A 25,201-nucleotide genomic window follows, 5' to 3' on the forward strand; every position below is an offset into this window, starting at 1 on the left:
TTTAGGATATTCCACTGTAATTGGGGTGGTGGGGAGTGTAGGAAGCAAGACTGACCGAAGAATCTACTCTGTGAGGGTGCACCACCATTACAGTTCAGACAGAGGGGTGTTTATAATAGTTCAGTACACTGTCAAGGTTTCATAATGCAGTACTATAATTTCTTGCCAACAGTTGGGAGTTATGTTCTAGAAAAGTAATGTGGCTTACTGTGACTGGCCAAAACCAAATTATATGAAAATGAGAGGTTAGGAAAAATAAACAGTTTAATGGAAGATGTTAAATCAGCTGTTTAAAACCTGTTCAAATAAAAACCCAGTGAACTTTCTACAGATTAACCTCCTTCAAGTTTTCAGGAAACACTACTGTAGCACAACAGTTAGATAAGGCTGATTCTCCCACATATTATGCACATCATTCTACTTCATGAAGACTTTGAACCTGTCCTTCTTGGCTTGCTATCTAATGTCTTTGGTACTTGTGTTTTTACTTTTGTTAAATCTCAGCAAACATTTTCAAATTCTTATAGTGACTGTGTCACTTTTTGGACTGTTGTTCATCCTTACATTAAGAAAACAGAAAATAATCTGATCTCTCTGTGGACTATTGTTATAGACTGAATTTTTGTGTCTCCCCCAAATATACTGAAATGCTAACCCCCAGTGTGATGGGGTGGGAGGTGGGACCTTTGGGAGGTAATTAGGTCATGAGGGTAGTGCTCTCATGAATGGGATTAGTGTCCTTATAAAAGAGATCCCCAGAGAGCTCTCTCACATGTTATAACACAATGAGAATGTAGCCATCTCGGAAATAGGAAGTGGGTCCCTAGTTGACACAAAATTTTCTGGCACCTTGATCTTGGACTTCCCAAGTTCAAGAACTGTGAGAAATAGAAGTTTGTTGTTTAAACCACCCAGTCTATGGTACTTTATTATAGCAGCCTAAATTGTCTGCGACAAAGGTCCTTTTCCATTTTTCCACTCCCTTGAATTTGGGCTAGCTTGGTGAGTTGCTTTGATCATCAGAATATGGTGGAAGGGCTGTTATACAATTTCAAAGCCTAATCCTCAAAGAGGCCTTGCAGCCTTACAGCTTCCACCTTCACCTTTATAGAATGCTACCCTGAGAATGCCATGTAAGGATGCCAGACTAGCCCACCAGATGAGAAGTCACACTGAGAAGAACTGAAGCACCTTAATGGACAGCCAGCACCATGTGCAAACATGTGGGTGGAGACATCTTGGACCTTCTAACTCAGTCAACCCTCCAGGTGGATTCAGCTACATGAGACAGCCAAGTGAAACCAATAAAGGAACAATTTAGCCAACCTACAGAATCATGAAAAATAACAATAAATCTTTTTGCCCTGAGTCATTTAATTTTGCAGTAGTGTTTCAGGCAGCAATATCAAATAAACTTTAAGATAACACTTAAAATAACAGCTTCTTGAAGGTGAGAACAATCGCTCTAGATTTTTCTGTTTTTATCTTTAATTCATATGTTATAGCACCCTGGAAGCTATGCCAACTCCAATGCTGCTTTCCACTATGATTGAAAAAAAAGAAATTAATGTATGAAAATACAATGGGGAGCCATTAAAAAATTTTGTATGAAGTAATATGTAATAGGCACTTTAGAAAGAGAACTCTGGTTACACTGTAGAGTGGACCACAGGGAGGAAAGACCTGTGAGGGCAGAGTGACCAATATGAATACTGCTGGAATAGTCCTAGGGAGAGGCTTAGTAAGAGGTTAGAAGGCTAGACTATCATTACTACTGCTGCTGCTGCTACTATTACTTGCATTATATATTTATTTTATTTGTTTTAATAGAATTTCACCTTGGTGACTTTTTAAAAATTTTTTATTTTTTTTGAAGTATAATTGATTTACAAAGTTATGTTAGTTTCAGGTATACAGCAAAGTTATTCAGTTTATGTGTGTGTGTGTATATATACATATATATATTCTTTTTCAGATTTTTTCCATTATATGTTATTACAAGATATTGAGTATAGTTCCCTATGCTATACAGTAGGTTCTTGTTGGTTATCTATTTTATATATAGTAGAGGTATTATGTATTTATGATGAACCAAGCAAGTACTATAACTAGAACCTCATATGTATTTGCCCATTTAATCCTTAATACAACCCTTTTTAAAAACTTTTTATTTCGAAATAATTACAGACTCATAAGAAGTTCCCAGACTACATGCCAGGAGGTCCCATGTATCCTTTGCCCAGTTTCCCCCAATCGTTAACATCTTGCATAACTATAGTAAAATATCAAGATCAGGAAACTGACATTGGTATAGTGCACAAAGGGTTACTCAGATATCACCAGTTTTACAAGCACTCATTTGTCTGTGCATGTGTGTGTAGTTTTATACAATTTTATAACAGATGTAGATAATGTGTAACTACCATCACAATTAAGATATAGAACTGTTCTATCACCAAGAGGCTCCCTTGTAGCCACCCACTCCCTTCTCCCCGATCCTTAACTCCTGGCAAACACTACTCTGCTCTTCATCTCTATAATTTTGATATTTCAAGAGCGCTATATAGAGGAAATCATACAGTATGTAACCTTTTGAGAGTGGTTTTTTCACTTCAGATCCATCTTAGTTGTTACATGTATCAACAGCTCATTCTTTTTATTGATGCATAGTATAAACGTGCCAGTTTGTTTAACCATTCACCTGTTGAGGAACATTTGGGTTGTTTCCAGTTTTTGACTATTAGGAATAAAACTGCTATGAACATTCAGGTACAGGTTTTTGTGTGAATGTAAGTTTCAATTTCTCTGGAATAAATGCTCAATAGTGCAACTGCTGGACTGTACAACTCTGTTTTTAAAGAAACTGAAGCTATAAATGGCGGAGCTGGGATTCTAATCTAGATATTTGCCTCTAGGTCCTAACTCTTCACACAATTTCCAGTGGTTGTAGAAATTGAGAGAAGTAAATACAAAGGTAGAGTCAACAGAATACAGCATCGCTCAGATGAGGGGTATATGAATAAAGTGTCAAAGATAACACCAGGTTCCAGCTTCAGCACATTAGACAAAATACGAATTCACTTTTATATATATACTGTATTTGAGGTATCTGTAGGTCATCCTCAACTAGCAGGCAATTAGATTTATAGAATAGGAACCAGAGATTAAGAAAAAGCTCTGGATTAAAGATTGATTTGAGTAAATAACATCAGATGGACAGGGTACAGAATGACAAAGAGATTTGACAACAGAACCATGAAGAACAGAAACATTCATTTCCTCTAGTTTTTTACCACAAACAATAAAACAGCAGGTACTGTGACAGACTGCAAATTCATATTAACTTTAGATATTATAGCACATCATGTCTACCATATGAGTTTTACAATCATAGTATAAAGTATAAAGGGAGTAATATATGCTCCCCTCCCCACTCCCTTTTTCATTTAAAAAGAAAGAACTACAAAAGGAATACCTGCTGATTAAAAAGCCTTAATACTACTCCGTATGATACTATAGTGATTATGTGTCATTATACATTTGTCCAAACCCATACAATGTACAACACCAAAACTGAACCCTAATGCAGACTAGGAACTTTGGGTGATAATGTGTCAACGTAGGCTCATCAATTGTGACAAATGTACTATTCTGTGGGAGATATTAATAATGGGGGGGTCTATGCATATGTGAGAGGGTTTATGGGAAATCTCTGTCCTTTCTACTCAATTTTGCTGTGAACCTAAAACCGCTCTAAAACGTCCAGTAAACAAACAAAAACAATTAAGCCTCAGTATAAAAGAATATGTAAAAAGCATAAGTTTCACTCCCCGCTCAGCATCCAACTCCCTCCACCCATTTTTCAAAAAAATACATGGGGAAAGGAATTTAAGGAGGTAAACTGACAAATCTTAGTAGCTAAATAAGAAGCAAGCAATATCAAGAGTCAAGGGATAGGGACATCACGGGTGGCACTGTGGTTAAGAATCTGCCTGCCAATGAAGGGGACACGGGTTCAAGCCCTGGTCCAGGAAGACCCCACATGCCACGGAGCAACTAAGCCCGTGCGCCACAACTACTGAGCCTGCACTCTAGAGCCTGCAAGCCACAAGTAATGAGCCCGCGAGCCACAACTACTGAGCCTGTGTGCCACAACTACTTAAGCCGGTGCGCCTAGAGCCCATGCTCCACAACGAGAAGCCACTGCAATGAGAAGCCCGCGCACCGCAATGAAGAGTAGCCCCCACTTGCCACAACTAGAGAAAACCCATGCAAATAAATAAATAAGGGCTTCTCTGGTGGTGCAGTGGTTGAGAGTCCGCCTGCCGATGCAGGGGACACGGGTTTGTGCCCCGGTCCGGGAAGATCCCACATGCCGCGGAGCGGCTGGGCCTGTGAGCCATGGCCGCTGAGCCTGCGTGTCCGGAACCTGTGCTCTGCAACGGGAGAGGCCACAACAGTGAGAGGCCCGCGTACCGCAAAAAGTAAGTAAATAAATAAATAAATAAAATTGAAGGAAAAAAAAAGAGTCAACGGATAATGTCAATTATACCTCAATGAAAAGAAGCCAAGGATTCCTAATGACAAAAGTGATAGATAAGTTTGATTCTAACCTTTTTTGAAGTTCAGTTTTTGGAATAGAACAAAATAACTATTATGTAATCCATGCTTTGCCATTTAACAATTTAAGTGCCACTTACCATATATATATATTTTTTTTTTTTTGCGGAACACGGGCCTCTCACTGTTGTGGCCTCTCCCATTGCAGAGCACAGGCTCTGGACGCGCAGGCTCAGCGGCCATGGCTCACGGGCCCAGCCACTCCGCGGCACGTGGGATCCTCCCGGACCGGGGCATGGACCCGTGTCCCCTGCAGCAGCAGGCGGACTCCCAACCACTGAGCCACCAGGGAAGCCCCCACTTACCATATTTTATGACCACATTTTTGGCAGCTGTATTTCAAACTTAGAAAGAACTATAATCCCATAAGTAATCAAAGTCACACCCTTAATATATTACATAATTGAGTTTTTTACTCCTTTCTCCAAAATTAAAGTCTACTCATTTACTTTTTCTCGTAATTGTCTCCATGGCAGACAAATACCCAAACAGAAAGTCTAGGATTCATAAGAATGAACCATGAATTTCTAAACAAGACCTGTGTCAAAGTCAACACATTCACAATTTCAAGTTTTAATATATATTATTTGTTTACAAAAAGATAAATGTATACCTTCATCATATCATAGCAATATTGCAAAAAAACCCTTTTATCAAGAAAACTTCCAATTCTTATTTTCCAATTCTAGTTTAATTTAGTACTAGATAGCTTTCAGAGACATCGAGAGAACAGGTACAAGTAAATATCTGTGCAAAGCACAGGTCTGAATTATGAAAGAAATTAGCTTGGTGTATGTAAAGCAGCTAAGTGCCAAGTAAAAAGTAATCCCAACCAAAACATTCAGCACAATTTTTATTTCTGGCAACTTTAGCTCCTGGTTAGAAAATCCATCATCTCAGCTATGACATTAAATGGTGAAAATTTATTGAGCTATAATATATTGATAGATTTAGAAGCCCTTTTTCTCAAGCTAAAACTACTGTTCTGGTTCATACCACAGTGTGAGAGCCTTGAATTAGATCAATGATTCTCAAGTAGAAGCCCATTATAAACCATATCATCCAGGGAATTTTTTTTTCCTTCAAAATATATCTGCCTCCCTTCATATTCCCCCTACCACTAAGATTCCGCAGGGAAGTGGAGATGATATAACAGATATGCATGTGTGCCTTTTTTTTTTAACTCCTAGATTATTCTGATATACATGGAACTCTCTCAGAGTTACTCACTTTTATGGAGAATGCCTGAATTAGGTCCAATTCTATTTTTTAACATTGTATCAACAGCAGGCAAAAGGAGCAGAGCTACATAGTGATAAGAGCACAGCAGAAAGCTCTGCAGGTAAGGGGCTGTACTAATAGCAGCCATAATCTTTCTGTGCCAGCTCCCTCCAGAATCCATTATATATTTTAGACAATGACAAATGTTCAGTTCATCATCCTGAGAAAAGCACACTGTCTACCAGTCAGATAAAAATGTAAAAAGAAGCTATTTGGGACATCAAAAAAACTAAGCCACAGAAAAAGAAAGACGAAAATTCCTCTATTCTTTAAAAGAACATAACAAAGCATTAAAAGAAAAATAATAAAGTATTATTTTGTGCAGCTGTTAATTTGTTTGGAGACTTTCTGCCCATGTTTTATCATTTTAGTTTTTCATTATGTAGCATTGATTTTTCTATTACAAAATTCAGTCAAGCTGAAAATCTTAACCATTCTAGAACCTAATAAACTACAATTAGATGACAAAACTGTATTAAAAAACAATCAAACAATCCTAAATCCATATCGCATGTCAAGATAGCTTAAGAGTTGGATTAAAAAACAAGCTTTCAAAGCCCATTTTAGGGCAAACAATTATACTTCTTTACAGTCATTGTTTCAAATTCCTTATAAACAATACTGAAATGTATCAGAAAAGAGAATTTCTAATGATGTATAAATAATCAGCCAATTATTATTATATTCTAATTTGGACTAGCATTCCTTAAATCACTTGGTAATTTCCTACTCAATGTTCAACTTTATTGCATTCTACAAGGACACCTACTGGCCATTCAAAATCAGCCATTAGTTCTCTAAGACAACTCTAGTAGGCTGGTTACATAATAAGAAGAAACACATACATACACACACAGAGACACATATACCCTACATGAAAGCAGAGATTTGTTCACAGGTACTCACACTACAGAACTGCACCTAAAACAGAAGCAGAACTGTTCTTTCGACTGAGAGTATTATTCTTGCCAAAAGATAAAACGACCAAGAATGAAACACCAAGTATCAAAATTTTTATCTGAAACACTGATAAATATCTCAGTATGCTAAACATTTCAGAACAAACTCTAATGATCCAGCTCTCTTTACCAAATGACATATAGAAAAAAATTTTTTTTTCAATTTAGTTTCTGGGATACACTAATACAAATTATCAATAATAGAAAAAAAATCACATTTTAGAAAGTTTTTCTGACATGCAGTATTAAAATAAGCTCAGGAAAATGATACATTTGTTAATAAATACTACATGAGTCTTTATCTTCTAAGCTAAAGGCAACATTTCAATCAGCTCACATTTTAGAAATTTATAACACTTCCTTTAAAACTGCTTTCCAGTGAGCTATAAAATCAAGTTTTTAATGTAGTCTGTCATTCCATAATACACACTGAATGGAATTCCTATTTTAATTCTGTATTTCATTGTGCAAATAATGAATTATAAAAACTTAGAAAAAACATGATAATCTACAATTAATTATGTCTGTAAATACATTTTACCTCTACCGGAGAGGTTCAAAGAACATACTTTTTAAATCTAAGAAATAAATAATTCAAACTGGTTTCTCAGACTCACAAAGCAAATTTCTTAAAAAGACGACTCTCCCCCCACCAAAACCAGACCACCACCTAATTTTCACAGTCTCTAACATCCACAATATTTAGGGGGTAAAAAAATCTACCAACTAATTTTCTAGTCATTTTCCAACTTGCACTTACCTCCTACTACAGATTTTTGAGGGTCTCCACTTCCCTGAAGATTAAAAGAAAAAAAAAAAAGATTTGTAGTCAGCCTTGACCATCAAAACAATAAATTCACGAACTACAAAACGTGAACCTGGCCACGCTCATCTCAGACTAACACATCTCTCAACCCAAGTCCATATTTGGGATAACCTCTTCGTGACTACTCTATCCTTCATGCTTCTTCGCCCACAGAGCCGGCCGGGGTACAAAACAGTCAAACAAACGAAAAAACTATCCTCACACATCAAGAGGTTGCAAGACCTCCGCTTCCAGGAGGGGCAACCTAATTGTTTGGGTAAATAACGGCCAAGGATTACATAATATACAGCTACGAAGACTTTCAACGATCTGGCCGCCAATAAATATCTTTCTTCTCCGCTTCCTCCGTTCCCACCCTGAGAAACGGCCCTAAGAAGCAGCAAGCCCTAGGATTTCTCTCAGGTGCCTGCAATGCCGCGCGTCCTCTTTTCTCTCGGAGCTCCGTGCAAGGAATTCTTCCAGCCCTCACGACGCCGTCTTGCTCCGGCCTCTCTCCCGTCTCCGCCGGCGCCACCGCAGCCCCCCACGCCTGAGGCCCCTACGTCGCCCCGCAGGGCTCAGCCTCCACCCGCCTCGGCTGTCTTCTCCTCACGACCCTCCCAAGCTGCTAGCTGGTCTCCTAGAGGTTCCGAAACCACCAACACCCAACACTCTGGCTACCGCCTTCCCAGACCACCCTCGTCAGATCCCCTCTATAGTTCCTGTAGCCGGAGAAGAAGAAAATCCCTCCTATCTGGCACTTCACGTCCCCCAGAGACAGCGCCGCTGCCTACCTGTCACCCCTCTGCCTCTGGCTTCTTACCGCCACCGCCTCCCGCAGCAGCCTGCCAACTGCAGCGCAACAACCGGCCCTCCCATTGGGTGAGTCCACGCTCCAACAACAGCACCGCTGATTGGCAGCAGCATGCCCGCGGCCCTCCCCCTGTGCAGAGTCTAAAGATTCCGGTCTCGAGGAAGGACCACGTTGCTTCTTCCCCGCCTTCTGTCCTCCACAGTTTCTCTTACTTCGGTCAGACTCCGGATGCACAGATGTGCGGGGAAAAAGCCCACTTTCAGCCTCCTTCATGTCACCTCCACCTGGTCCAGGAATCTGTGACCCAGGACAAGAATGTTAAATTTCTCCTCTGCTTTCCTGCCGTAAGATACTCGAGGTGACAACTTCCGTTTCCGGTTGCCTCCGGCTGGTGGGTTGAATCTTGAGTGTCCTGAGAGGTCAGATTGCTGTCAGGTAAATAGGGGAGCTGATGGTAGATCTCTTGATGGGAATGAGAATGAGACTCTACTCCGGGGATTGTCGGAAAGGAGAGACTAAATAGAGAAGGGTGATGAGAATGAGTAGCTCAAGAGGGAAGGAGATCGAAGAACTAGCAGGAGAGAACTATGAAGTCCTGGGGTAGTGAGGGGAGGTTGTAGAAGGATGCTGTGAGGATCACTGTGGTTGTTAAGTCCAGATGCTTTTTTTCCTCCTGTGTCACCCGCAACACCCCCCGCCCCCTGTTTTTTGGTTTATCTTTAGTCGAATGAAGGCACAACCGCACTCAAATCGAAAATTTGTAAAATAGGAATACTTGTAATGCCTGTGTCACGAGCATTTATAGTACAGTTTTAAATAAGATTTTTCTGGTATGAAAGTTTATGACACAATGTTAAAAGGGTACAAAATCACATCAATTTTTAGTGTGATTACTATTAAATTGAATATACACGGATACAGGGACTGGAAGGGACACTAAAGGGGAAAACAGTTAATTTGTCTTTTATTTTCTAATGTTCTTATGGTACAGTTTTTTAAATGAGGAGAAATTGGAATATATACTTCAAAGTCTTCGGTAAACTGTGAAATTACATATAGTGTAAGCGGCATTACCCTTTTATTTCCTTCTTAGGGAAAGTATGCCAACACTGTTCCTGTACTAGAGCCAGCTCCCGTTAGTGGAGGTTGATATCCAACAAACTTGTAGGTTCACTCCAAACATAGGTAGATAGAAGGAGCTGAAAAAAAATTCATGATTACATGCTTTTTCCTTGTTGAACTTATTTCCTTGCTGTTCTTGTTTGAAAAGCTCTGAAAGGGAAATAATCACCTCTTGTTGAGTCCTTGGCACGATTTAAGTCACTTTATCTAATTTTAGTTTTTATTGTGATGTATACATAACAGAAGGCTGTATAAAACATAAGTACATTTTAAAGAATTATAATTAAGCAAATACTTGATCACCACCCCTCAGGTTAGGAAATAAAGCATTGCCAAAAACTTAAATATGCATTCTCAGCAGAGGTGATTGCCTTTTGAGGAGGTAAAAAATCGTTCTTGTTGGGTGGGGGTGAGAGGGCAAAAAAACCCTTAGATAATACAATAGTTTGTGGCCCTCCAAAGAGCCATAGTACATAAACTGTGGTATTAAATTTTCATGTGGAGGGGTAGGGTGAGAACATGATTAGGGGAAAAAAAAGTCTTAAGAAAGCACCTTTGGGGTACAGTAATTACAATACGTTGAAAAACACTGCCTTAGAAGCTCCCTGAATGAGTTTCTGTGATTCCATCTCCTCCAGCAAGAGGTAACCAGCATCCTAACTTGTAATAATCATTTACTTGTTTCACTTAAATTTTTTTTCCTAGAAAATGAATTGTTAGGTTTTTCCATTTATATCAATGGGATTCAAAGTGTGTATTTTTTTCTGACTCACCCCTTGCTCAATCTTATATTTGTGAAATTCATTCATACTTTTGCATGTTGTTTTTCATTGTGTAATATTCCATAATTAATCCATTCCATAGTTGGACATTTGAGTTGTTTACAGTTTGGGGTTAGCATAAATAATATGGCTAGAAAGATTTTTTTTTTCATCGTGTGTTTGGCAGTTTTGTGGAGTTTTTATTTTAACAGTTTTTCCACCTGATTCTCTTGCATTCTTTTTTTTTTATTTATTTTTTATTTTTTTTGGCTGCGTTGTGTCCTCATTGCTGCACGCGAGCTTTCTCCAGTTGTGGCGAGCCGGGGCCACCCTTTGTTGCGGTGTGTGGGCTTCTCATCGTGGTGGCTTCTCTTATTGTGGAGCGTGGGCTGTAGGTGCGTAGTTGCAGCACACAGGCTTCAGTAATTGTGGCTTGCAGACTCTAAAGCGCAGGCTCATTAGTTGTGGTGCACGGGCTTAGTTGCTCCGCGGCATGTGGGATCTTCCCGGACCAGGGCTCAAACCCATGTCCCCTGCACTGGCAGGCAGATTCTTAACCACTGTGCCACCAGGGAAGTCCCTATATATTTGCCTGTTGATTATAAAATATATCTGTTATACAGATGCAAGAGTTTCTCTAGAGCAGTGCTGTCTAGTGCAAATATAATACAAACCGCATATGTTATTTAAAAATGTCTAGTAGCCATATTAAAAAGGTAAAAAGAAACATAAAATTAATTTTAATAATGTATTTTATCTAACCGAGTGTATATATTCAAAATATTATAATTTTAAGGTGTAATCAGTATTAAAAGTTATTAACGAAATATTTTACATTTTCTTCACGCTGTCTTCAAAAGTGATGTGTTTTACAGAATATGCTGTTTCCATAAATGCAAACACTTGATCTGCATTTATATTTCATAAAATTTACAGATGATAAAGCAGCTTTGCATGCCCAGTTTGTACCAAACACACTTTAAAATTTTCCAATAACTGGTTTGAAAATCCGTTTTGAAATTTAAATTAATTAAAATTAAATAAAAATTTTTAGTTCCCCAGTTGCATAGGCCACATTTAGGGAGCTAGTGGCTACCATATTGGACAGTGCAGATCTAGAGTATATATGCAGTACCTATGACTGGAATTGCTAGGCCGTAAGATATTCAAATGTTTAACTTTTCTAGGTCATACCAAACAGTTTTTTATAGTGGTTTTGTTAAATCACATTCTCACCACCTGGGTGTGAAAGTGGAAGGCACATCATCACAATGTGTTTTCCCCAATTTTCACAATCTTGCAAGGTAGGTTTTAACCTCATGTTAGATGAAGAAACTGAAGTTGAGCAAGATTTAAATGATTTGCACAGGATTTTACAGCTATTAATGGTGCATTCAGGGTTTGATGCCGGATCTGTACAGCACCAAAGTCTGCACTTCAGTAGGATTCCAAACTCTTCCTTCAAGTGATCAGGATATCATTGTTTGATTTATGGCTATTCTGAAGTAGAAATAATTTTTAGGAGAAAATGAAGCTTCCCTAAAAATAGTGTTGTTCAACTTTTTGTTCTTCTTGAAAAGTCATTAAAATATTTAGTAAATGCCTATGAAGGGACTCTTACTGAAATATTTTAATTAGATAGAAGAGAAAATGCATTGAATTTATTAAAGGAAATTTGTTTAGGAGAAATGAGTATAGGTATACTTTCATGGTTTTTTTTTTTCAAAGATATATCTTCCAAATTACTTAATATTTTGAGCATAGTAGTATTGTAACTTTGAGATAGCCTTCATACCATGGTAATATTTCAATTTTCATTTTCAAAATCAAGCTATTTAATCAAAAACGTTTGACCTTTGTTTTGTATTCTCTTCCAAGTACATTGATACTCAAGTACGTTTAATGTTCTAGAATTGACATTTGCCAAAATAAGGGTTTTCTTGTAATCTAAAGATTTTTGGAATGAAACATTATTTTAAAAATATTTTTTGGAAAACATAGAAGAAGCCAACACTTTATCATTATAATTAAATGCTTCTAGAAGTCTTTCTTTTGTGATAATGTATTGAATCTCAAAAGTCAGACTGAAATCTGAAACCACAATTTGTTTCCTTTATGTTATTGAATCCACCAAATAATAATGAAATAATGGATTAAATGTTTCATTCAAAGTTGTGAATGTTGTAGTTTTAACTTGTGTTTGGTAGGTGTTCATTTTTATTCTCTTTTAAATGTGAAAATCATCAACATAATGTTTTTTGATATCTTAACATGTCTATAAATAAAAATATTAAATGTTGGCTAATTTGTCGGAATTACTATGTACAGTTTTGTCCCCCATATTCTGGGAACTATTGTTTAATGAAATGAGCACTTCACATAATGTGTCTTTAGTATACACTATCTAATAATTACCTCTGTCTTCTAAAATGCAGTGTAAGAATCCTGCCTTATTATTGGACTTGTTTATAGTTATAAATGCAGACAAAGTGGTAATAATTATTTGGTTTGGTTTTATTTCTAGAAAGCGGTGATTATAGAATTGCTACTGCTAACCTTATACAAATTACAGTATAGCATTGTTAATTCATACCCTGTTAATTTGAAATTCGTAACAATATAACGGGACTGAGCTCAAGTTTATTTTTGTATTATCTATAAAAATAACACTAGAATACTGAAATCTTTATATACCCATTGGGGGCATATTTTATTAAAGCAAATTTATCGATTAAAAAGGGGTCCTAAGGACTCTGTTAATGGAAGAGTATGTTAAAAAAAAGAGAATACTTACACTTAATATATGTATATCTGTATCAGTTTGCTGTACACATGAAACTAACACAACATTGTAGATCAACTATATTTCAATAAAAATTAAAAAAAAAAAGTCTGTTGATCTACATCAAGAGTTAGCAAACTAGGGACTTCTCTGGTGGCGCAGTGGTTAAGAATCCACCTGCTAATGCAGGGAACATGGGTTCGAGCCCTGGTCTAGGAAGATCCCACATGCCACGGAGCAGTTAAGCCTGTGAGCCACAACTACTGAGCCTGCGCTCTGGAGCCCGCGAGCCACAGCTACTGAAGCCCATGCACCTAGAGCCTGTGCTCTGCAAAAAGAGAAGCCACTGCAATGAAAAGCCCACACACTGCAACAAAGAGTAGCCCTCGCTCGCCGCAACTAGAGAAAGCCCGTGCACAACAACGAAGACCCAATGCAGCCAAAAATAAATAAATAAATTTATTTATTAAAAAAAAAAAAAGAGTTAGCAAACTACAGCCTGCTGGCCAAATTCAGCCCATTGCCTGTTTTTATGTGGCCAGTGAGTTAAGAAGGGTTTTTACAGATGAACATTTGCAATCAATTTGATACTAAGGAACACTAAACTTTGAGCTCCAGTTAAGCAAAATGTTATCCCCCCAAAAAGGAATTGCATTTTTTCATCAGAAGACTTGTATTATAAAAAATTATACTTAGTTGTTATATTTTGAATTTTATCAATAAATATTTATGGAAATTTGTTTTTTCTCCTGTTATATAAAGTACCTACATAATAACCTTGATTTCACCTCTTGGCCAACAAAGCCTAAAATATTTTACTATGTGACTCTTTACAGAAAAAGTTCATGTGATCCATATGTATTAACCACAGTAATACCGCATTTTTAAAGAATCATCTGAAGAAAGCACGTAACAAAACTATGTACAACATTTTTGTTATAGATATTCATGCATTACGAAAGACTGAAAAGAAGGAAACAGTTATTGCTTAAGAGTTAGGAGCAAGGGCTCTGAAATGAAACTGCAGTGTTCAAAACCCAATTGTACCATTAATTATTTTTGTTGCCTTCAGAAAGTTACTTATTTTCTTGGAGCCTCATTGTCTTCATCTATAAAATGGGGATAATAATAGTAATTTAAGTTCAAAGAGTTGTTTTAGGAATAATGTGGAGTCAAGACAGTTAAAGCACTTTATCATAGTGCACCTGGCACATAGGGCATGGTAAATATTTGCTATTATTATAATGAAGAAAGAAACCAAATAGTAAATGGTTATCTCTTAGTGATGGGATTACCGATTATTTTTCTTTTTTATATTTTGCATATGTATATTTCCAAACTGTGAACATATACTAGTTATGTAAAGAGACACTGTTTTATAAAATTTCTTAGCTTCGAATTTTCAAGTATTTATATTGCTTTTCTTTTTAAAACATTAAAATTTTACCTTAAAACATAAATAGTAAACTTGGGTATTTGATATCTACAATATATGTATTTCTCCCTTAAATTAATCTTTTCCTGTAGACATGGCCCATGGACATGGACATGAACATGGTCATAGTAAAATGGAACTTCCAGATTATAAACAATGGAATATAGAAGGGACACCGTTAGAAACTGTCCAGGAGAAGCTGGCTGCACGAGGGCTAAGGGATCCATGGGCCCGGTAAGAATAATTAAATAATTTAAATAGAACTTATCCTAGAGAAGCAGTATCTATGTTCCTTTTCAATGTATTCTTTTTTTAAAAAATCATTAAAAATGGCCTTTTACATTTAAGTTTTAAAATCAGCTTTATTAAAATACCACTTATATACAGTAAAATTCACCCCAGTTTAAGTGTATCATTCCATGAGTTTTGACAGATGTGTGCAGTTACCTGTGCAGTTATGTGACTACCACCACAATCATGGTGCAGAATATTTCTAGAATACCAAAAAGTTCCCTGATGATCCTTTGCACTCAGTGCTATCCTACCCCTGGTTCCTGGCAACCCTTGATCTGCTTTTTCAATTGCAATCATACAGTCTGTAGTTTTTGTTCTGGCCACTTTCACTTATCATAGTGCTTTTGAGACTTATGTACATTGTTAACTTATATCCATAGTCCCATCCTTTTTTATTGCTGAGTACTACTCCATTGTATGCATATACCTCATTTTGTTTACTGTTCACCAGTTGATGACCATCTGGCTTGTTTCCAGTTTTTGGCTATTATGAGTAAAGTTGCTTTAAACATTCAAGTACAAGTCTGTGTGAACATATGCTTTCATTTCTCTTGGGTAAATACCTAACAGTGGGATTTCTGAATCTTTTGAAAAGTGTATTTTTTTAAATAAAAAACTGCCAAACTGTTTTACAAAGTGGTTGTACCATTTTGCATTCCCACCAACAATGCATGAGAATTTCAGTTGCTCAATGTCCTCATCAATACTTAGTATTATCAGCCTTTTAATTTTAGCCATTCTAGTGAATGTGATAGAAATATTTCTTTGGGTTTTAATTTGCATTTCCATGAAGAATGAAGATGACAAGAATCTTTTCATATGCTTATTTGTCATTTGTATATTTTCTTTGGTTTAATGTTTATTCAGATCTTTTGCCCATTCTATTTATCAGAGTGTTTGTCTTTTATTGAATTATAAGAGTTGTCTATATATTTTAAATATAAGTCCTTTATCAGATAAAAGTTTTGCAGATGTTTTTCCCGGAGTGTGGCTTATCTTTTCATTTTCTTTTTTTAAAATAAATTTATTTATTTGTTTGTTTGTTTATTTATTTTTGGCTGCATTGGGTCTTCGTTGCTGCACGCAGGCTTTCTCTAATTGCAGTGAGCGGGGGCTACTCTTCATTGTGGTGCGCAGGCTTCTCATTTCGGTGGCTTCTCTTGTTGCACAGCACAGGCTCTAGGTGCGCAGGCTTCAGTAGTTGTGGCATGCAGCCTCAATAGTTGTGGCTTGCAGGCTCTAGAGCACAGGCTCAGTAGTTGTGGCACACAGGCTTAGTTGCTCTGCAGCATGTGGAATCTTCCTGGACCAGGGATTGAACCCGTGTCCCCTGCATTGGCAGGCAGATTCTCAACCACTGTTCCACCAGGGAAGTCCCTCTTTTCATTTTCTTAATGATGTCTTTAAAAGAGTTTTAAATTGTGCTGAAGTCCCAATTTCGCATTTTTTTCTTTTATGGTTTGTGCTTTTTGCATCCTAAGATTTTCTCCTAATCTTCTGGAACCTTTTATAGTGTTCTTTCTTACATTGAGGCATATGATCCATTTGAGTTAATTTTTATGTCATATGAGGTAAGGATGAAGGTTAATGTTTTTGCATATGGACCTCCAGTTGTTCTAGCACCATATATTAAAAGACTGTCTTTCCCCATTAATTGACCTTGACACCATTGTCAAAAGTCAGTTGACAATATCTGTACAGTCTACTTCTGGATTCTTTTCTGTTACCCTGATCAATATATCTATTTTATGTCAATACCACACTGTCTTCAAATCAGGTAGTATAAAATAAGATGTCCAACTTTAAAAAAAAATTGTTTTGGCTATTCCAAGTTCTTGTATTTATATTTAAATTTTAGAGTGAGCTTTTCAGTTTCTATAAAAAGCCTGCTTGGAATTTAATTGGGATCACCTTGAATCTTTAGCTCAATTGAGGATAACTGCTGTCTTAACAATATTGTCTTCCAGTCCATGAACAGTTTAGATCCTCTTTAATTTTCTCAGCAGTGTTCTTACAGTCTTGTACATATTTTGTTCAATTTATCCTGACTTATTCCGTATTTTTATGCTATTGTAAACAGTATTTTTAAACTTCAGTTTCCAGTTGTTCATTGCTAATATATAAAAATATAATTGCTTTTTATATATTGAATTTGTATCTTGTTACCTTGTTAAATTCACTTTTTAGTTCTAGCAGACGTTTCTTACAGATTCCTTAGAATTTACTTCATAAAAGATCATTTCGTCTACAAAGATGTTACTTTTTTTTCGATCTATAACCTTTTAATTTCTTTTTCTTGCATTATTGCATGGGCTAACATTACTAGTATAATGTTGAATAAAAGTGGTGTATTTGAACATCCTAGCTTTATTCCTAATTGGGGAAAGCATTCAACCTTTCATCATTAAGTGTAATGTTAGTTGTAGGATGTCCAGAGATGCCTTTCATCAAGTTGAGGAATTTCTCTTCTATTCCTGGGTTACTATGAGTTACTATTATTATTCTTACTAATAGGTGTTGAATTTTTGTTAAATGCTTTTTCTACATCTATTAAGATGCTCACCTCTGTTTTTATTCTGTTAATATGGTGAGTTAATTTTATTCATTTTCAGGTGTTATACCAATCTTGCATTCTTTTGAGGAAAACCCTACTTCATCGTGATATATTATCCTTTTAAATATTGCTGCATTCAATTTTCTAAAATTTTGTTACGAATATTTGCATCTATGTTGATGAGGAATATTAATCTGTAGTTTTCTTCTAATGTCTTTGTCTGGTTTTGGTGTCTTAAATTAGATTTGATTAGCTTTCGTAAGTCAGATTTTTAGAGTTAAGTGGGTTTTGTTCTTTAAAACATGATTTTTTTCCACTCATTTATCCTTACCTGCGAGAGAAGACTTTTTTTCACTAGAGCGCTCTGATTTGTTTCCTCCTCTGTTCAGGATACTCAAAAGAATGATTGCCAGAGCATGAAATTAGTCTACTAAAGTTCCGGCTTCTATGACAGGGAAAATCAATGATCCTCTTGAATAGTAATAGTATTATCGAGTGTTACGTACTCTTTGTGCCAAAATACATCATACATTACTCTGTTTAATCTTTATAATAACGCTATAAGGTAAATAGTAATCGTTATTGAGTAGAAGAAACAGGCCTCAACAGGTTAAGTAACTTGCCGAGCCTAAGTTGTGTATCTAGTATGGCAGAGCAAAGATTAATACCGAGATCTCTTAACTTCCTCTTTCCATGAAGCTGTAATGACTAGTATGAGCAAAGCTACACAACTGACCTGTGATGGATAGTCCAAGGTGAGCCTTGCATTTGAGAATTCTGTAAAATCCTGAGTACTATGACTGTGAAATATGAAATCATCAAGTGTTTTTTCTTGTATTTCATGTACGAAATGTGGGCATATAGATCTAATTATCTTATGCCAAAGAAAGATTCCTATTGTGATCCACTTAGATTATCTTATATAAGGTTGCATTTAAGTCTGTTAGAAAGATGAAATCAAATATATTTTACTCAATGAATGTGTGTCATATGTGAATATAATTTTCCCCTTTTTTTTCCTCTAGCAATGAAGCTTGGAGATACACTGGTGGCTTTGCAAATAATGTTTCCTTTGTTGGTGCATTATTAAAAGGATTCAAATGGGGATTTGCTGCATTTGTGGTAGCTGTAGGGGCTGAATATTACCTGGAGTCCCAGAAAAAAGATAAGAAGCATCACTGAAGATAATACCTGGAATTATCTTTTAATGTCTTCTTAACTCTCTTACAAAAAGAAGATTTCTTCACTGTAGCCTACTCATCTGTGTGTTTGTTCCTTACTTGGTTCTAGTAAGATTTAATAAAGTAAGAGAACATGTACCAGTCTGCTTTGTCATTCTTTAAAAAAAAAGTGTCTCCAGCCATATCAGATTTGGTTTAGAATACTTGGGGGGTTGAGCACTGGCAGCAGTCCATTCTGCAAATAGCAGACAGCCAGCGTGTATTTGAACAAATGGGTATGTTCTAATAGTTTTTTTTTTCTTTAAGTTTTAAAATTGTGATAAAATTTGCCATCTTGTTTTTAAGTGAACAGTGACATTAAATATATTAATAATGTTATGCTACCATCACCACCATCCGTCTCCATAACTCTTCTCATCTTTTAAAACTGAAAGTCTATGCCCATTAATTAATAACCCCTCATTCTGCCTTCCCCTCAGCCTCTGGCAACCATCATTCTACTTTCTGTCTCTGTGATTTTTGTCTACTCTAAGTACCTCATATAAGTAGAATCATTCAGAATCTGTCTTTCTGTGACTGGCTTATTTCATTTCACATAATGTCCTCAAGGTTCATCTGTGTTGCATGGGTCAGAATTTCCTTTCTTTTTAAGGCTGAATAATATTCCATTTTATGTACATACCACACTTTGCTTATCCATTCATTCATTGATGGACACTTGGGTTGCTTCCACATTTTAGCTGTTGTGAATAATACTGCTATGAACATAGGTGTACTCTAACAGATTTTTTTTTTTTTGACTGCACCTTGCGGCATGTGGGATCTTAGTTTCCCGATCAGGGATTGAACCCGTGCCCCCTGCCATGGAAGCACGGAGTCTTAACAACTGGACCACCAAAGAAGTCCCCAGATTTTTATTTTTAATTTTTAAAATATTTTTAACAATATTTATTTATTTGGCTGCGTCAGGTCTTAGTTGCAGCACGTGAGATCTTCATTGCAGCATGCGGAATCTTTCCTTGCGGTGTGTGGGCTTCTCTCTAGTGTGGCGTTCAGACTCCAGAGTGTGTGGGCTCAGTATTTGTGGCACACGGGCTCTCTAGTTGTGGTGCATGGGCTCTAGAGCGCACAGGCTCAGTAGTTGCAGTGCACGGACTTAGTTGCCCCGTGGCATGTGGGATCTTCAGTTCCCTGACCAGGGATCGAAACTGCATCCCCTGCATTGGAAGGCTGGACCACCAAGGAAGTCCCCAGATTTTTTTTTAATAAATTTATTTATTTTTGGCTGCATTGGGTCTTCATTGCTGTGCGTGGGCTTTCTCTAGTTGCAGAGAGCCGGGGCTACTCTTCATTGCAGTACACGGGCTTCTTATTGCGGTGGCTTCTCTTGTTGCGGAGCACGGGCTGTAGGCGTGTGGGCTTCAGTAGTTGTGGCTCGCGGGCTCTAGAGCACAGGCTCAGTAGAGCATTCTTTTCAAATGAACATGGAACATTTACCACAACAGACTATATTCTGGGCCAAAAACTATATTTAAGAGGATTGAAACAACACAAAGTATATTCTTAGACCATGAAGAAATTAGACTAAAAATAACATCTGAAAAATCTACAAGTATTTGGAAATTGGACAGCACACTTGTAAATACCCTCTGCTCAAAAAAGTATAGGTATATTAGAAAATACTTTAACTGAACAAAATGAAAACACAAATAGCAAAATCTGTGACATGCAGCAATAAGATTGATCTCTAGCTAGACCGATGAGAAAAAAGACACAAATTAGGACTACTAGTAATGAAAGAAGAGACATCACTACAGATCCCTTAGAGACATTAAAACAACAATGAAACAATATTTATTGGCAACTTTATGCAAATAAACTTTGATGAAATTGGCTACATCCTTGTGAGAAAAACTACCAAAGCTCACTAAAGAAGTAAATAACCTGAATAGCCATATATATATTAAAGAAATTGAATCTCTGGTTAATTGTAAATTCATTTGCTGGGTTAGGTAGCAAAAAGATGGAAAGTGCAGTGCTTCATACATTAATAGTAGAGAATAACAGTAGTTTTGTTCTCAAATCTTAGAATTGATTTTTCTTATCCATCTATATTTGCTGGAAGCAAGAAGTAAAGTTTTCGTTATATTTTAATTTGAAAATTATTGCCTGAATACCTTAGGAGTTGCAAAGCATACAAACGACTGTCATCTTAGCTGTTGCCATTACTTGAACTAGAACCAATTAAATGTGATACTCGTTCTTAAAATGACCAAAGTACATTTGAGAGTAATGCTAATTATGTGTCTGCTAGCCTCATGAATAAGCACTGTAGATGATTATTAAAAGGGTTATTAGCCCTTTTCTGTATGTTGGCCAAGTTCATAGTAAAGTAACAAAACCTAAGATGGCATAGCTAGTAAGTTCTAGAGTTAGATTTGAATCCAGGTTGGACTTCACAGCCCGTAGTTACCACTAAATTATGTTACCTATCATGTTGTATCTGATAACTACTATAGATGCCATAAAATTATCATTTTGGATCTTTTCTCAGCGCTACTTTCTAATTACGCTTGAAGTAAACAGTAGGGATTTAAAAAAATCTAAAATATGGCATGTAATATTTTATGACAAAGAAAATAATGAATACAGTCATTTTACTGTATACTTGTACTTTGAAGGGAACTCTGTTTTGATACACATAATGAAACAGATTTAGACATTTTTTTAAAGTAACATGAGGACTTTGGAGAGACAAGTTGGCACAGAAAATGTGTACAAAGACAAAACCATGGAAAGAATAAGAATTTATCCAAGTGGGCAATGAATATGATGGAAGAAACAAATTAGAAGAAAATAAAAAAAGAAAAGAAGGGGTTGTAGGATTATGGACCTGATGAAAGCAGCAGAGACAAGCAGAACTTGCACAATAGGATGTATTTACAATCATCCACTCGCTGCTTCAATCAAATATAGACCTTAATGATACTGTAAAAAGGAAGGTACTTTACGTTGGGTTTTAACACAGTCAGTCTACATATTAACATAAATTTGTTTAAGTTTGGAGAGAGAGGTCATTGTCAAGGCTTGCTTGGTTAGGGACTAGATAAAACTATTTCAGTAGAAATAAATTGAGTCTTACCCTTCATTCTTCTCTTTCTCTTCCCTATCACTGATCATATTTGTCATTTTTCTTTTTAAAAATTTGGGTATCAGAGACTAGACAGACATTTTCTAACACGGTGGTTCCCCAAATGGGATACACACAACTCATGGGATGTGCGAGACTATGCATTGATGTGAGAAGAGAATAAACTTAAACATATTTATTTTCATGTTTAATAAAAATGAATTCAATTTTGCTAATGTTTAACGTACAGACAGTGGGGTTTTCCCTTATTTGGTGGCTACCAAGTGATCACATAGAATTGTTGGTAACTAAGGTATCCTGAGGGGAAAGTGGGAGTTCTGCCCTCCAAAGGGGAGAACAAAGGGACTTTTCAGTGGATTGCTACAGATTGTACTTTATATGTACTTGGTTCTTGGAATTTATTATCTACTAGTTTTACTAAACTAAACTTCATGGAGTGAGTAAGTGCCTTAAAAAGATTTTTTACAAAGAAGCTGCTAATAGTGATATGCATGAACAAGCAAACAAGAAGAAAATAAGTTATGAACTCTTCATCAGTAACATTACCAGGTAAATTACAATGAGCTAACCATGAAGAAAAAGTCAACCAAAAAAAAAAAAAAGATCAAAATATGGATTGGACCCACTGTTAGTACAATAAACCTTGCCCTAAGAGTATATAAATCTGATATATTAACTAATGATGGCATGTAGTCCTTTTTTTAAAATATGTATTTATTTATTTGGCTACTCGGGTCTTAGCTGAGGCACGCAGGATCTTCGTTATCACGTGTGGGATGTTTGTTGCAGCATGCGGGATCTTTACTTGTGGCATGTGGAATCTTTAGTTGCTGGCATGCTGGCTCTTAGTTGTGGCATGTGGAATCTAGTTCCCTGACCAGGAATCGAACTCGGGCCCCCTGCATTGGGAGTGCGGAGTCTTAACCTCTGGACCACCAGGGAAGTCCCCATGTAGTCTTCATGATTAGGAAAACATTTAAAATTATGTTTGACAAAAATTACTAAAATCGGGGACTTCCCTGGTGGTCCAGCTGTTAAGGCTCTGTGCTTCCACTGCAGGGGGCCTGGGTTCCATCCCTGGTCTGAGAACTAAGATCCCACATACCGAGCGGCAAGGCCAAAAAAATTACTAAAATTGACTGTAGTGATGGTACACATATCTGTGAATATAATAATAACCACTGAATTAAACACTTAAAAAATTGTGTTTAATCTTTGTGTTACCCTAATTTCTATATTTGTGTATTCTTAATGTCGATGATAGTAGTTACATATTACATATAAAATGTTAAGACAAAGACGGGGATTTAATGTACTTTCTCCTCAGAGTATTCAGCTGTCATTAAAAAATAGCATTCAGAGGACTCATCAGATTTTTAAATTTTTTTTATGTATAGTTTATTATATAAAACCCGGGTAGTTTAGCAACAAAAATTAAATGTTATTTCATGATGGCCTCTCACTCAGTTGGCAACATGAGTTTCAAAATTTGATATAATCCTCATGGATCCTCAGAATCTCTAGAATTTCAAGTTATTCAAATTAAACAGCTATACTATTGAGAGTAGAATCGTCCACTTGTGTCCTAATTTGCCTCAATATCAGTTAGCAGAGAGAAATGGTGTGGTTTTTTTGCTTTCGTTTTTATTTTTGTTTGGGGTCAGAAAATCAGCTTCAGGAACTCAGAAACTAGACCACACAATGGAAATTGCATTGCCTGCCAATAATTATATTAAAAAGGATCTATTGCAGAGTGTTATTTTAACACATATGTTATATATAAAATATATATTATATACTTTATTTTTATATAGTATTACATTTATCATATATTATAAATATAATATTCAAAATGTTTAACTCATTAAATTATTAAATGCCATATATTGTATTAGATTGAATTAACTTTGACACATATAACAATTTAAAACTGGCTTTAGCTGTTTAAAAACAACAACAAAATTCCTTGTCTCAAGGTCTGTATATTTTTCTGTTGAATCTCACATAAAAAAAATTAAAAAAAAAAACTCTTGAAATGTGGCCCCAAGTTACAAAACTACGTAAAAAGGATTGCTAAAGACTTACGTTTCTGGAAATCCATTGCAAAATAAGAACATTAAGTACATTTAAGATGTAAATCAGAAGATTTTGTGCCTTTTGGAAAAGTCATGTATTTTCATTTTGTGTTTTAAAACTGAAAGAATAATTCTTAATAATGTTCCAAAGAGTGCCCTGCAAAGCAAATTATGACTAGAAAGAAATATTTTACGTTTAGATTTTTACCAGAGTATTTGTAAATTATTAATTAAATCTCATTATAAATAAAGCATTTAATACCCCATGCAAATGTTCCACCTACTTTAATTTTAATTGCTCAGATCCCAAACTGAATTTGGAAATAATAACAGCATTTAACTTGCCTTTTCCTGCTGACTTGATAATTAACCAAACATCTTTCTAAATGTACTTATTTAAATACATTGGTCAGACATTTTTACTTATTGTAGAAGAGCAAAGGGATTTTTAAAAAATCTTTACATTACACATTTGAATGAATGACACAGTTAAGTGAATGTTTTGTGATTATAGCTCTTCTTGTGTTATATGTATGATATATTTTATTTCATTTATTCTCTATTGCTACAAAATTTACTGGGAAATACTGCTCAGGGACATAGTACTGAAGGCCAACTTTGTGGTTCACAGTAACCATGGCAATAGCTGTCCTAAAAATAAAGAGTCCCTGTATCAGCACAGATGGAATCATCTTACTGAGGAAGAATCAGGTTCACAGGCAGTGGTATCACCTGGACCTGGGAATCCCATGTGATAGTAACATGAGGGTTTAATGCAGATAGAAAAGTTTAAAATTAGATCTTATATTTAGACCAGGATTTCTAGTGAAACATAATTAAAAATTAAAACCGTATCTGTAGATGCTGTATAAGTTCCAACAAGGAAACATGTCACAATTCATGTATTTAACAATACAGGGAGACTTCCCTGGTGGTCCAGTGGGTAAGACTCCGCACTCCCAATGCAGGGGGCCCGGGTTCAATCCCTGGTTGGGGAACTAGATCCCACATGCATGCCGCAACTAAAGATCTCGCATGCCACAACTAAACATGCCGCAACGAAGATCCCGCGTGCTGCAAGTAAGACCTGGCACAGCCAAAATAAATATAACAAATAAATAAATAAATATTAAAAAAAATACAGAGATTAAACTCAAGGTATTAATTCCTTCATTCATGGCTTATAAATGCTCCCTCATATTTGGCCTGGGTTTATCAGCAATTATAGTTCTAATAAATCAATTTCTACATTTATAAGTAAATGAAAGAAATTTTTACAGCCTTAAACCCTAAACATATTTCTATTATAGCACTAATCATAATGTGTCTTAATTATTCACTCAGTGTCTGACTCCCTCATTAAATCA

The 25,201-nt window shown here is 36.2% G+C and overlaps 2 protein-coding genes across 5 annotated transcripts in view; one reads left to right on the forward strand and one right to left on the reverse strand.

Annotated features, from left to right (window-relative positions):
• HYCC2 (hyccin PI4KA lipid kinase complex subunit 2) overlaps positions 1–8,550 on the reverse strand; it is a 73,295-nt gene extending 64,745 nt beyond the window's left edge. Inside the window, exons 1-2 of one of the 3 annotated variants that reach the window (XM_033430185.2) lie at positions 8,460–8,550; positions 7,621–7,654 (exon numbers count right to left, since the gene is read on the reverse strand). The gene's annotated coding sequence lies outside the window, so the exon portion shown is untranslated. The remainder of the gene's footprint in view (positions 1–7,620; positions 7,655–8,459) is intronic. The other 2 variants (XM_049712311.1, XM_033430193.2) reach the window with 2 other exon arrangements.
• A 224-nt stretch (positions 8,551–8,774) lies between these two features.
• NDUFB3 (NADH:ubiquinone oxidoreductase subunit B3) lies at positions 8,775–18,744 on the forward strand. Of its 2 annotated transcripts, none has more exons than XM_004262867.4 (3): positions 8,775–8,914; positions 14,672–14,813; positions 18,453–18,744. In XM_004262867.4, the coding sequence occupies exons 2-3, from the start codon at positions 14,674–14,676 to the stop codon at positions 18,607–18,609; spliced, it is 297 nt and encodes a 98-aa protein (XP_004262915.1). In that variant the 5' UTR covers positions 8,775–8,914; positions 14,672–14,673; the 3' UTR covers positions 18,610–18,744. The 2 variants fall into 2 exon arrangements, with proteins under 2 accessions (XP_004262915.1, XP_033286120.1); XM_033430229.2 differs by lacking the exon at positions 8,775–8,914 and adding an exon at positions 8,954–10,245.
• The last annotated feature ends 6,457 nt before the right edge of the window (positions 18,745–25,201 follow it).

Source organism: Orcinus orca, chromosome 7 (assembly GCF_937001465.1).
Source record: "Orcinus orca chromosome 7, mOrcOrc1.1, whole genome shotgun sequence".
Taxonomy (NCBI): Eukaryota; Metazoa; Chordata; class Mammalia; order Artiodactyla; family Delphinidae; genus Orcinus; species Orcinus orca.